Raw genomic sequence first — 11,475 nt, 5'->3', positions numbered from 1 at the left:
CCATTTTCCTACGGTGAGTATAGAATTTGTGACGGGGGTACCCTAGGACTGGATGGAAGGGTAGCTGTGGATCCAAACCAGCCACTGCTGAAGGCTCCAGCTGCAGCTACATGATACATGGGCCACTGTCATGTGACCATATGGGTACAGTCACATCAGCTGTCTGGGTGCACGGCAGAACCTGACTGGGAGGAAAGGGGTCTCATACCGTCTTGGAGCGCCTTTGAGGCTCCAGGGACTTGAATGGGTGCTGAAAGTATGCTCCAGTCGGCAGGACTCCAGGTGAGGGCACTGGAATCAGAGAAGCAGGCATGGAGCATCTTAAAAGCAATGCTATGGAGCCTAGGTCCCCTGGCTTAGCCAATCTCTAGTTGTGCCTTGGGCAGGCGACTTGCCTCTCTGGGCCCTTCTTCAAATAAAGGGTGGCAGTAGTGCCCGGCTCTGAGGACTGTGAGGAGAGCGACTTGATGATGCCCCTGGGCTGCCTTGAGGCACAGAAGCTCTGCCTCACCTTGGAGGCTCCAGCCCCAGTTTCCTCCACACATGCCCCTGCTCTCCGCCTGACTGTTCCTCTGATGTGTCCGTTTCCTTCTCACCTCAAGGCATTTGTACTCCCTGCTCCTTCTGCCAGGAATCCACCTCCCTAGCACTACCTGCAGCTGGCTAGGGCTCCCTTGTCTTCTCCTGGCCTCAGATCAAATATTGACTGCTGGCTCGGCGAAGCCCTCCCTGATTCCCTGGCACAATGAGCCACACCACATCCAGCAGTGACTTGGATTTTTGAGGGGGTTCGTCTGCTACTGCAGTTTGTTGGCAACCATCTAATCATAATATGACAGTTGACTGCCTGAGGCCAGAGGTCTGGCTTACAGCTGGTGTACAGTGGTTGCTCTGCAAATTTGCATTTCAGCAAATGCTTCCTGAGCACACTGAGCTCTGCGCCAGCCAACGTCCCAGCATCCTGGCGACTCTGCAGATAGCAGTATGCACGAAACTGCCAGTCCTCCTTACCTAACACTCAATAAGAGACAGATGCTCAAGAAATAAAAGGAAAATTTCTTATGAGACAAGAACATGAGAGAAGAATAGTTCTCATAAAGAAATAGATTTAGAAAGTATCGAGAAGACAAGAAAATTCCAAGTCGACAGAGAAAGGTGGGCTGGCATCTGAATCCATCCTGGAAGTTTGTCAGGGAGGAAGCCTTTTGGCTATCTGGAGAAAAGTTTTCAGGTGGAGAGGCCGGCAAGTACAAAGGTCCTGAGGCAGCACAGCTCCTGATGTGCACCAGAAACATCAGGAAGGCCATCATGGCTGGAGTAGAGGCCTGAGGGATAGATGCATTGGACTGGGGCCTCAAGGTCCCTGGGGAGGACCTTGGCTTTTGCCTGGAGTGCAGTGGGAACCAGGGACAGAGGATTCTGAGCCAAGTAGGACCCTGATGCTGTGGGAGAGGCCCCTGTTGGTCAGGGTGGTGCCACCACAGAGGAGACTGCTGCAGTGGTACAGATGGACGGGAGTGGGGGACAGGACCAGGGTCAGGAAGGAAGCCGTTGCATGAGGGAGAGGGCAGGGGAGGAGGGTGGTGAGCAGGGGCCAAAGTGACCCGACGCTGCTGCCGACCCCAGCGCTCACCTTCCTGGGTGCCCACAGTATCCCGGATTCTGGAGCCTGGAGCCAGGCCTGAGGCCCCGGGTGCGTGAGGTCCAGCCCTGCCCTGACCTCCACTGTCTCCCCTAGACTATGCCACTGTGCAGATGGTGGGCATGACTCTGGCCACCATAATGTTCCTGCTGGGGATCATAATCATCATCAGTAAGTCTCACCCTCCCGGGCTGCCCCGGTGTCCCTGGGCACCTTGGGTCCTCGGCCGGCCTTTGTCCATAGCCTGTGTCTCTAGTGTCTGGTTCTCTCTCAGGCTCTCTCTCTCTCTCTCTCTCTCTCTCTCTCTCTCTCTCTCTCTCTCTCTCTCTCTCTCCAGGTAAGAAGGTGAAGTGCAGAAAGGCGGACTCCAGGTCTGAGAGGTCTGGCCGCAGTGAGGAGAGGGGGGTGGCGCACGTGCATGGGGGGGGGCGGCGTACAGCCTCTGGCCTTGGGGTGCTTCCCTGGTAGAAGGGCCCCAGGGCTCTGAACTGCCAAATCCTTGATGCTCTCTTTCTCTCTCTGCCTCCACAGCCCCACCTGCAAGTCCTGTAAGTCGGAGCTTCCATCCACAGGTGAGGGTAAGAATGCGCATATGTGGCCCTGGAGGTTGGGAGATGGCAGTGGATAGGGAGATCCTTGTGGGTCAACCTCTGAGACACCAACACCAGAGCAAGGGCCGCGCAACAGAGAACCTAGGGCCCCAACTGAGACACAAGGGCAATTCCAGAGGCGGCTGAGCCCTGCGGAGGGAAGATGTCAAGCCACCAGGGGGCAGTGGGACAGGAAGCATGCTGAGTCCACAGTGCAGAGATTGCCAGAAACAAACGCATGAACCTCAAAAAGCAAGAACAAACCCATTGCCCAAGGGAGAGAGGCATAGGTATGGGCAACAGAGACCCTGGGGGGTGGGGGAGGACAGCTGCCAGCCAGGATGGGGAGCAGAGCCCAGGGGACCACAGGAGGGTCCAACGCTTTCCAGATGTATCATCTAGCTGGGCCAATCTAGGGAGGCCGGCAGGAGGAAGGGAAGGGGAGGCGAGGGGAGGGGAAGGGAGGGGAAGGGAGTGGAAGGGAGGGGATGGAATGGGTTTCTGAATAATTATAGCAAAACAAAAGGAAAGATGTGGGGCTGGGGAGATAGCTCAGTAGAATAAGTGCTTCCCTGTGAAGAGCAAGGGCCTGAGTTCAATCCCGGGTTCCGGAAAAAAAAAAAAAAAAGAAAAAAAAGGAAAGATACGTGGAATACAGACTTAAAAGTTCATTGGGGAAGGCAGCTGTGGGGAGGTAGGTCGTAAGGGGGCAGGAGGAGAAAGGCTGGTAGTGTAGAAGAGGGTGGCACGATGAAGTACAGAGATCCCAGGGGGCTTGGAGAAGGAAAGGGAAGTTAGGCAGGGATGGAAAGGAGGGGTGGGGGGGTGTTGGGGGAGAGTGTGGATGGAGGGGGTACAGTGGGTGCCATGGGAGGGAGGGGGCAGGGAAGGGCATGCGGATGGGAGACCATGACTCCTTGGGGAGTTAGTAGTCTCCATTCTACAAAAATATCTTGACCTGTTTTTAGTGGAATTGCATCATTTCCAGGGGCCTTTTTAAAAAAAAAAAAAAAAAAAAATCAAAAGACAAGAATCTTTTTGTCTGTTATACAATTGCTATAACTAAAAAGAAGGGCTCGGAGGAGTCAGGTGTGGAACTTCCTATTTCATGTTCTCCTAAGGATATTGGAGGACATCAACTGTGCACTGTGGGTGCTGGTGGGGGGCAGTGTGGATGCGGGTGTTTGGCCCTCATGCGTAGGGCCCATTCTAAAAATCTGTGTGGACTACTGATCCCCCAGACCCTCAGTTGAAGAGAGGTCTGCACTGGGTTGGGAAAAACATTCTCTTCTGTCAGAATGTACAGGATGGAAGACATAGGAAAGGCTTGAAGGCCTGGGAGGAGACTGGGGGTGAAAAAGTGGGTAGGGTGCTCCCTTTTTGGCAAGAGAACAGGAGAAAACCCCAGGTGACCTTTGGGGCTGGGTTCCACCACCCTTTGGAGTGGACAGCAGCCCCAGAGCTGTCCCTACAGTGAGCAGGTGGCAGGGTGTGAGGACGCTAGAGAGGTCCCCAGTGCTGCCCAAGAGTGACATTTCCCAGGGCTCTGGGGACCCGGAGCCTCTATCTCGGGAGGAGACTCTGAGGAGGCTGCACCTCGCTGCCAGCCAACGCAGCCCGTCCTCTTTCCCCAGCTCCTGGTGGTGGCGGCGTGTAAACCCCCGCTCCAGGGACCCTCCACTGCTGTCCCCGCCTGACGCGGGAACCTGCGGACCCGGTGAAGGCGGTGGGGACCCCAGCCTTGCGCCGGGGACACTCCCCCAATGAGCCGCTCCACCTACCCTAAGGCTGGAGCTACTGCACCCTGCTGTCCCTTCCCAGGCCTTGGCAATGACGATCCCTCAAAGAGCCTGTGTGCACCCCAGATCCAGGGACTCAGGCCTCCAGCTCCTGGGATCTGGGAGTCCACCCCCAGCTCCCCAGGAAGCCCATGTGCTGCTCCCCCAACCCCTTTGTCTCTCTCTGGAGCATCCGTTCCCTGGCCCCTCGGTGTCCACGTCTTGAGCTTAATAAATGTGCATTTGGTTTTTCCTCCTGTTCTGTCTGTATATTCTCATCTGTGGGCACATGGGTGGGAGCTGCAGAACTGAACCTGAGTGGCTGTCCCCTGAGTGCCTGGAGTCGCATCCCCCCCCCCCCCAGGCCCGGAGTCGCCTCCCCCGCGCTCCCATCACCTCCCTCCACACCTCCGGAGCCGCCCCTTCCCCTCCTGCCCTCCCACCTCCGCCGCCCCAGCCCCCCACAGTCCTTAGCGTTTCCCCCTCCTGCTCCCACCCGGGGCTCTGGGGCTCCGAAGCCAGGAAACCCAAGAGGAAATGACTGCGCCCGTCTGGGTCCCCGCCCGCCGCGGCTCCTGGCCACACCCTCGCCCGGACGCTGCTCCTGCTGCCCTGGCCCCTCGCGGCCTCAACTCGAGATCCCGGCTCTGATGTAAGTTGCCCCGCGCTCCTCCGCCTCCCGCAGCCCCTCTCCTCTGCTCCGGCTCAGGTGGGCAGGACACTGCCCGTCGGTGCCTCTCCGCCTCTCTCCGGTGCCTGCCCCAGTCCCTCTGCACGCCGGGCCACGCGGTTCCCGCCTCCTGCCTCGGTCTCCCTAGTTCTGCCACGTCCCGGCCACACAGCCCCTCTGGGAGCTGCCCGGCCTTGGCTCCGCGCTGTCTGCAGTGCCGCCCGACACAGCTCACTTTTTCCCCTGTGATCAGGAGTGGATTACTCACCCTTCCTCTTGCTGCTCCTCGAGGCTCCCGCCCCGTGCCCCTAGGCAGTGGGAGCCCTCTTCCGCTCTGCTCAGACTCCTCTGCCCTTCGCTGTCAGCCCTCGTGAGGGTCCGAGGCTGGCTGGGGGAATGGCGAGTTCTCTTGGTACTGCCGGCGCCCAGGTGGGCCAGTGGCTTCTTGTTTTCTTTGAGAGCTACAGGAAGAGGAAGGGGGGGGGGGCCTTCAGACCTCCACTTCTGAGCCCCAAAGGCTGCTTGCAGTCAGCCCTGGCAGCAAGGGGGGGAGTCCTAAAGCCAGAGATACCAGCTTTGCAGAGGGGAGCATCGGGGCTGCAGGCCCCTGGCCCCACCACACCTACCCCAGTGCCTGCTTGCCCCACAGATGTTGCCCTTTGGTCGCTTGTGTCTTCTCACCATTGTTGGCCTGCTTGTGCCTGTCAGAGGTAAGACCCTGTCCCGGAGCCCTGGGGGCTGGTGAGTTTCCAGGCTGTCTCTTTTCCCCCCAATCCTCCTACTTAGCCTGTGTTGGGAAGTGGGATCCTCTAGCCAGGTTTAGGGTTCCACCCTCTCTGGACAGCTCAGCCCTTGGCGGTCCCTTCCAGAGTCTGGCTGGCGCCTTTCCTGCTGAGCACCCTCTGTTTCACCTCCAAGAAGAACTCAGCCCGTTTGATTTGGCCAGGAGGTCGGTGTCAGTTTGCTAGTCCACAGCCAGGAAACCTGGGTTCCCTACAGAATGGCTCCCTGGCCCTCCTGGTGATGCACTGTAAAGGGGGTGTGTGTATGGGGGAGGTAGGGGACGCCAGTCCAGGCAGTAGGGGCCTCTCAACCTTGCTGGCAAAGTGCTCCTCAAAGGGGTCACTGTGCTGGTGTTTGCAGGTGCTTTCCACGAGGCAGGTGCCATGTGCCTTGACTTGTGTGGGCTTTAGCTCTTATTATACATGCTGTCATGTGCATTTTATGGACCATGAAACTGAAATTCGGGGCCAGAATTATAGCCTTTCCATAAACCAGAGCACTTGCTCCTCTGAAAACACCTCCATTTCTCTTTGGTTTTCCTGTACTCTTTCAGTTATTCAAGAGGTATTTGCTGCTGGGGCACAATGGTGCATGCCTGTAATGCCAGCGCTTGGAAGGCTGAGGCAGAAGGATTGCCACTAGTTTGAGGCCAGCCTGAACTACGTAGTGAGTTCAAGGCCAGCTGCCTTGGTTGGCTCCAAAGCAGAAATGCCATGCTGGAAGGGCCGAGCAGAGGAAAAGGCACTCAGCCCTTGGCAGCCAGGTCTCAGAGAGAGAAGGGAAGAACTGGGGACAAGAGTACGTACTTCCAGGTCATGTCCCAGTGAACTTCCTGCCTTCAGACCACACCTTCTAATTGCACATTCGTCTACGAACTCACTGACTCTGTTGTGAAAGTTAACAAGAAAAAAAAAGAAAGAAATTCACTGAGCATCTACTATGCACCAGATCTAAGCACTGAAGGAAAATAAAACAGTGGATATTATAGTGCCAAAGACAGAAAGCCAGCAAGTTGTATAGTTTCTGAGAAGGTGATAGCCCTCTTGGGGAAAATTAAGGACGGCCATGGGGTTGCTCCAACAGGCTGATCTCAAGGACCACTTCCCAGGGAAGGGTGACACTTGGGTCAGAGGTGAGCTGTGCAGGCACCTGGGAGGGGGTAGGCATTGTCTGGTGGTAGGGAGGTGGAGGGGCTAGACTGGGTGGGCGAGGAACAGTGGAAAGAGGAGAGCACAGAGAGGTGGGGGGACCAGCGGGAGGGGGTGATGGGCCAGTTGAGATCCAGCCTGGGCTGACTCAGCGCCTGGGGGCCTGCCCGACTCATTGGGCACCGGCTCCCTTTGGCTGCAGGTGGGAGCCTATGGCAGGGGCAGGGCTGGAAAGAGACCAGGGAGGAGGAGGCTGCTGGGACTCTGGGTGAGAGGGACAGAGGCGGTGGGTGTGTCCAGTACTGGCTATAGTATCACTGGGTAGAGATCCTTTTCCTGCTTAGTCTCCGTGGCTCTGTGAAGTAGATCTGGTTATAATCCCCATCTGCAGGCAAGACAGGTCAGGCTCAGAGAGGGGACTTCCGCTGCTCCAGGTCATTCAGCAAGGAAGCCACTGGGAGCAGCACTTAAAACCAGGGTCCTGGCTGACCTTAGCATTGGGGCTTACTAGAGAGGCCCCAGTGATGGGTGCAGACAAGAGCTGAAGGAAAGTCCCAGGGTGTTATGGTGTAGGTCTGACATGTCCCCCCGAAGCCTCAGGTAGTTTGGGAAGGAATGCTGCACTCATCAGTGGCTTCCTCTTCAGTGTGTTTACAGCTACAGGTGCCCTAGCAGGTGAGTTGCTGGGGCCGCGACCCGGAGCAGGTGAAGTCCCCTCTCTGAGCCTCACCTGTCTTGCCTACAAATGGGGATTATAACTGGATCTACTTCACAGGGCTGCCGAGACTGAGTAGTAAAAGGGTCTCCAATCCTAGGGCCAGTCAAATAGCTCAGTGGGTTAAAGCACCTGCAAGCAGGAACGGGACCAGGGCATCTATCCCCGGAGCCTGCCATGCCGGCCCCGCCCCCAGGGTGCGCTGAGATAGCAACTGAGACTGGGTGTGGTGGCGCATGCCTGTAATCCCAACACTTGGGAGGCTATAAACAGGTGGATCATTATGAGTCCAATCTAGTAGTGAGACCCGAAACACCCTGTAGACCCTTCCCTAAACACACACACACACACACACACACACACACACACACACACACACAAAGAAAAGGGTCTCCAATCCTGTGTCACGTGTCCACCACCTTGGTCCCTCTGAGCTGAACATGTAGGCAGGACCTCTCTGGGTCTTAGTAAAAGTAACTGGCAATAAGATGCCCAAGAAGGAGCTGCTAGCGTGGCTGATGCTGGAATCCAGATCTTGAGGTAGGGGGCACCCAGGCATCAAGACTGAGCTCTTAGCAAACAAATGGCTGGATGGCTTCATGACTTTGATTTCGTAATATCAAAACTGAGATGCAATGGGAAGCCCCTAGTCTTTATCTGCGGCCTTTCTCTACTTTTCCTCTTCCTATCCTCCTACTTCTGGACACCAGATGCTCCCTCCTTCTCTCTTTGCTTCCTGGCTGCCGTGGGTTGAGCTCCTTCTCCTCCGCTCAGCCCTTCCACCTGGCATTTCTGCCATGGAGCCCACCAACCAGGGATAAAATTGTGGCCCAAGTAAACTTCCCCTCCTTTGAGTTGCAGGAGTCGGGTCCTTTGTCCCAAGGACAGGAAGGTAGCTAAGACATATGTCGGGCACGAAGATAATTTAAAATGCTCCCAGGACCACAGATTGATATGGAGCTAAGTGGCTCTGCAAGAGGGCAGGACCTTTGGAGGGGCCCCCACGCTTCCCAAAAGTTGGTCAGACTGGGAGGGAAGGTGAGAAAAGAGGAGCAGCAGCCCTCTCCTGACCTTACCTTTGATTCTCCAGGACAGAGTTTGGAGAAGGTCTCGTCCCTTCCTACGGGGGACCCAACTATTGTGAACACTCCTGTTCTAACAGAAGATCCAGGTGAGGAAATCGTACAGGTCTGCCAAGATAAATCTCAAATTTGGCTCAAATTAGAGAATCTGTGAACTTGTGTAACTAAAAAGTCCCAGGATAGGTCTTCAGACATGGCTCAGTGTAGGGGCTATCAGGAAATTGTTAGCTCTTGGTTCTGTTTTCTCTAGGTTGGCTTCATTTTCAGTCAGCTTCTCCTCTTATGGGCCAAAATGGCCACTAAAGGCCTGCTAAGTATCCAAAAGCAAGAGCTACTTCCATCTCCCCAATACACCAAACGTCCCACAACTGCGTGCCACTGGCAAGTCTTGGGTGATGTGATGATGACAGGCATAGACAACTGTTTGGGGAGGCCTGGTTCCCATGACAACCTCCAGCACATGGGTACCAGCCCCACTGAATCAGGAAGGATGCTCCTCCAAGGAAGTTCTAGGGCTCTTATTGGATGGGTGCTGGTTTGTGGTCAAAAGTATTTGGAAAACTGAGCTGAACATGTAGACTTCTCCGGGTCTTAGTAAAACCAACTGGCAATAAGATACCCAAGAAGGAGCTGCTAGCGTGGCTGATGTAGGAATCCAGATCTTGCGTAGGGGAGGCCCAGGCATCAAGACTGAGCTTTTAGCAAATAAATGGCTGGATGACTTTAGTCATTTCATTATATCAAAGCTGAGATGCTATGGGAAGCCCCTAGTCTTTATCTGCGGCCTTTCTCTATTTTCTTCTCTTCCTAACCTCCTATTTCTGGACGCCAGATGCAGCCCACCTACAAGGCCCGTCTACCCTTCCAACCTTCACCTGGCCTGCAGATGGTGAGTGCACAGGGGCAGGGGCAGGGCAGAGTCCCCACTTCCAGATTCTAGATTTCTGTCTGGTCACTTTGGTCCCAGCTTCCCTGCTTCCTACCGTACCTGCTCTGTGCCCAGTTTGCTTTGCATTGGAGCAGCCAGTCAGCTCCATTCACTTCTAAAACCCAAAACAAAACACCCTGTGAAACTGTGAATTATAACACGCACCATAAAGTCCAAAACCTGTAAGTATACAATTTAATGACTTATCCTAAATGGAACATCTGTGCTTCTACTCCCAAGGTCAAAGTAGAACTTTACAGACATCCCTGGAAGCTCTGGTGCTCTTTCCATTCTTTCCTGCCATTTGCCTCCCCCTTTTTTTTTTTTTTTTTGCGGAACCAGGGATTGAACTCAGGCCCTTGCACTTGCCAGGGAAGCGCTTATTCTACTGAGCCATCTCCCCGCCCCTTTTTAAATTTTTATTTTTATTTATTTATTTATGTGTGTGTGTGTGTGTGTGTGTGTGTGTGTGTGTCCAGCTCAGCCCACCAGGGGGCGGGGCTGGCTGGCATGTGGTGCTGGGGATTGAACCGTGGTCCCTGTGCTTTGCTAAGCTTGTTCTAAGTAGGTACCTTAGACCACTGAGCCATCTCACCAGCCCTTTTTTTTTTTTTTTAATTTTCAAATAATTTGAACTTTTTTTGAGTAGACTTTTTTTTTTTTTTTTTAATTTTCAAATAATTTGAACTTTTTTTGAGTAGAACTCAAAGAAGGCCTCCTTTTTTCTTTCTTTCTTGAATTGAGAATTGAACATAGGGCCTTTCACCGGAACTTCATCCCTAGCCCTTATTTTAAATTTCTTATTTTGAGACAGGGTCTCACTAAGTCACCAGGTTGCCCAGGCAGGGCTCAAACTTAACATCCTCCTGCCTCAGCCTCCCAGCGTGCTGGGATTATAGGCGTAAACCATCACACTCAGCTTCCCCCCAGTTTTTTCAAATGAATGATTAGTGGCCCCAAGAGCACAGAAGCACAGGAAAGAAACTTCCAGGAAAGAAAAAAAAACGAAGGCAAGACTGAATCCCTCTGCCCACGATCCCTGCTCCTCCCCTCTGCCTTCTGGGAGAGGCCCACAACCAACAGGGAGTGGTCCCCACCCTACAACAGCACCAGTTCTGCAGAGCACGCGCCCACTGCCTGCGCCCACTGTACTCCTAGTGAACTCAAGGATAGCAGGCGGATTGTCCTGCAACTTGCTTTGTCAGGGTTTTTCATGCCATAGTTGCATGGACCTTCTCTCACGTTGCCGTGGAAGACTCCTTTGATCTTCCTCACCACCTGGCATCTGCACAGGGGCCAGGAAATAAGCAAAGCCACCCTATGATGACAGGCATGGTGGTGGCTTTCAGGCTTTCCTGCTGCAGCCGGTGCCACACAAACACCTTTGTCCTTTCCCCTTGGACAAAACACCTGCAGCACTTATTACATGAGGGCCACAGGTCCACATTAGGGCCTTCGATCCTCGCCCCAGCGCTATGAGGCCAGAGTGACCATTGTCCACATCTTACAGTCCAGGCAACAGAGACTCAGAGTAACTTCCCTGAGACCCCAGAGCCAGTTGGGCACACAGCCGAGGTGGAGACCCAGCAACCGACCGGAACAGAAGCTTTTTTTCTGGTGACGGATCCAGTGCCGCAGCCCAGCAGCAAGGAAGGTAGAGTCCAGGGCCGAGCAGAGCGGGTGCCTGTTTTTATTTTATTAAATTCCCTATCAATGTCCATTGCTCAAAGAACCTGGTGGGGAAATGCAAATAGAGTTTTTAAAAACTGTCTTTGATTTGTGGTCAAAGGTGTTTGGGAACTCTGGGTTAAACATGTTTCTCTGTGGCAGGAGTTCTGAGAGCCTCGATAAAGCTAATTTGCATCAAGCATCCCCAAGAGGGAGATCCAGTATGTCGCATTTCCCAAACATGACAGACCTAGGGACTCTCTTTTGTTCAGTTACCTTCTCAAGGCTGGTGCTGGGAAAAGGAGCTATGGATGGTTCCCTTGTGTCTGTCTTCTTCATGTTAGGGAGAGGGATTTTTAGTTGTAAGGTACAAAGCAACCAACTTAAAAAAATTTGTTGACTGTGGAGTTCTGTAGCTGCTAAAGGCATGCTGCTTCAGGCAGAGCTGGATGGGGGGGGTTAAGCACTGTC

The 11,475-nt window shown here is 54.2% G+C and overlaps 2 protein-coding genes across 3 annotated transcripts in view; one reads left to right on the top strand and one right to left on the bottom strand.

The window, feature by feature from the left end:
* Lgi4 (leucine rich repeat LGI family member 4) overlaps nt 1–5,029 on the bottom strand; it is a 26,483-nt gene extending 21,454 nt beyond the window's left edge. For both annotated transcript variants that reach the window (XM_023721499.1, XM_004636714.2), the window contains exon 1: nt 4,949–5,029. The gene's annotated coding sequence lies outside the window, so the exon portion shown is untranslated. The remainder of the gene's footprint in view (nt 1–4,948) is intronic.
* The window catches only part of Fxyd5 (FXYD domain containing ion transport regulator 5), a 10,251-nt gene continuing 3,758 nt past the window's right edge, over nt 4,983–11,475 (top strand). The window contains exons 1-5 of the mRNA XM_023721500.1: nt 4,983–5,109; nt 5,330–5,390; nt 8,417–8,497; nt 9,241–9,297; nt 10,847–10,990. Of these exons, the coding sequence (XP_023577268.1) occupies nt 5,077–5,109; nt 5,330–5,390; nt 8,417–8,497; nt 9,241–9,297; nt 10,847–10,990 (376 nt within the window). The 5' untranslated portion in view covers nt 4,983–5,076. The remainder of the gene's footprint in view (nt 5,110–5,329; nt 5,391–8,416; nt 8,498–9,240; nt 9,298–10,846; nt 10,991–11,475) is intronic.

The sequence above is a fragment of the Octodon degus genome, unplaced genomic scaffold (genome assembly GCF_000260255.1).
Source record: "Octodon degus isolate 3935 unplaced genomic scaffold, OctDeg1.0 scaffold00083, whole genome shotgun sequence".
In the NCBI taxonomy this organism is placed as follows: domain Eukaryota; kingdom Metazoa; phylum Chordata; class Mammalia; order Rodentia; family Octodontidae; genus Octodon; species Octodon degus.
The sequence above is the reverse complement of the archived record's forward strand: the minus strand, read 5'-3'. Positions and strand labels throughout refer to the sequence as shown.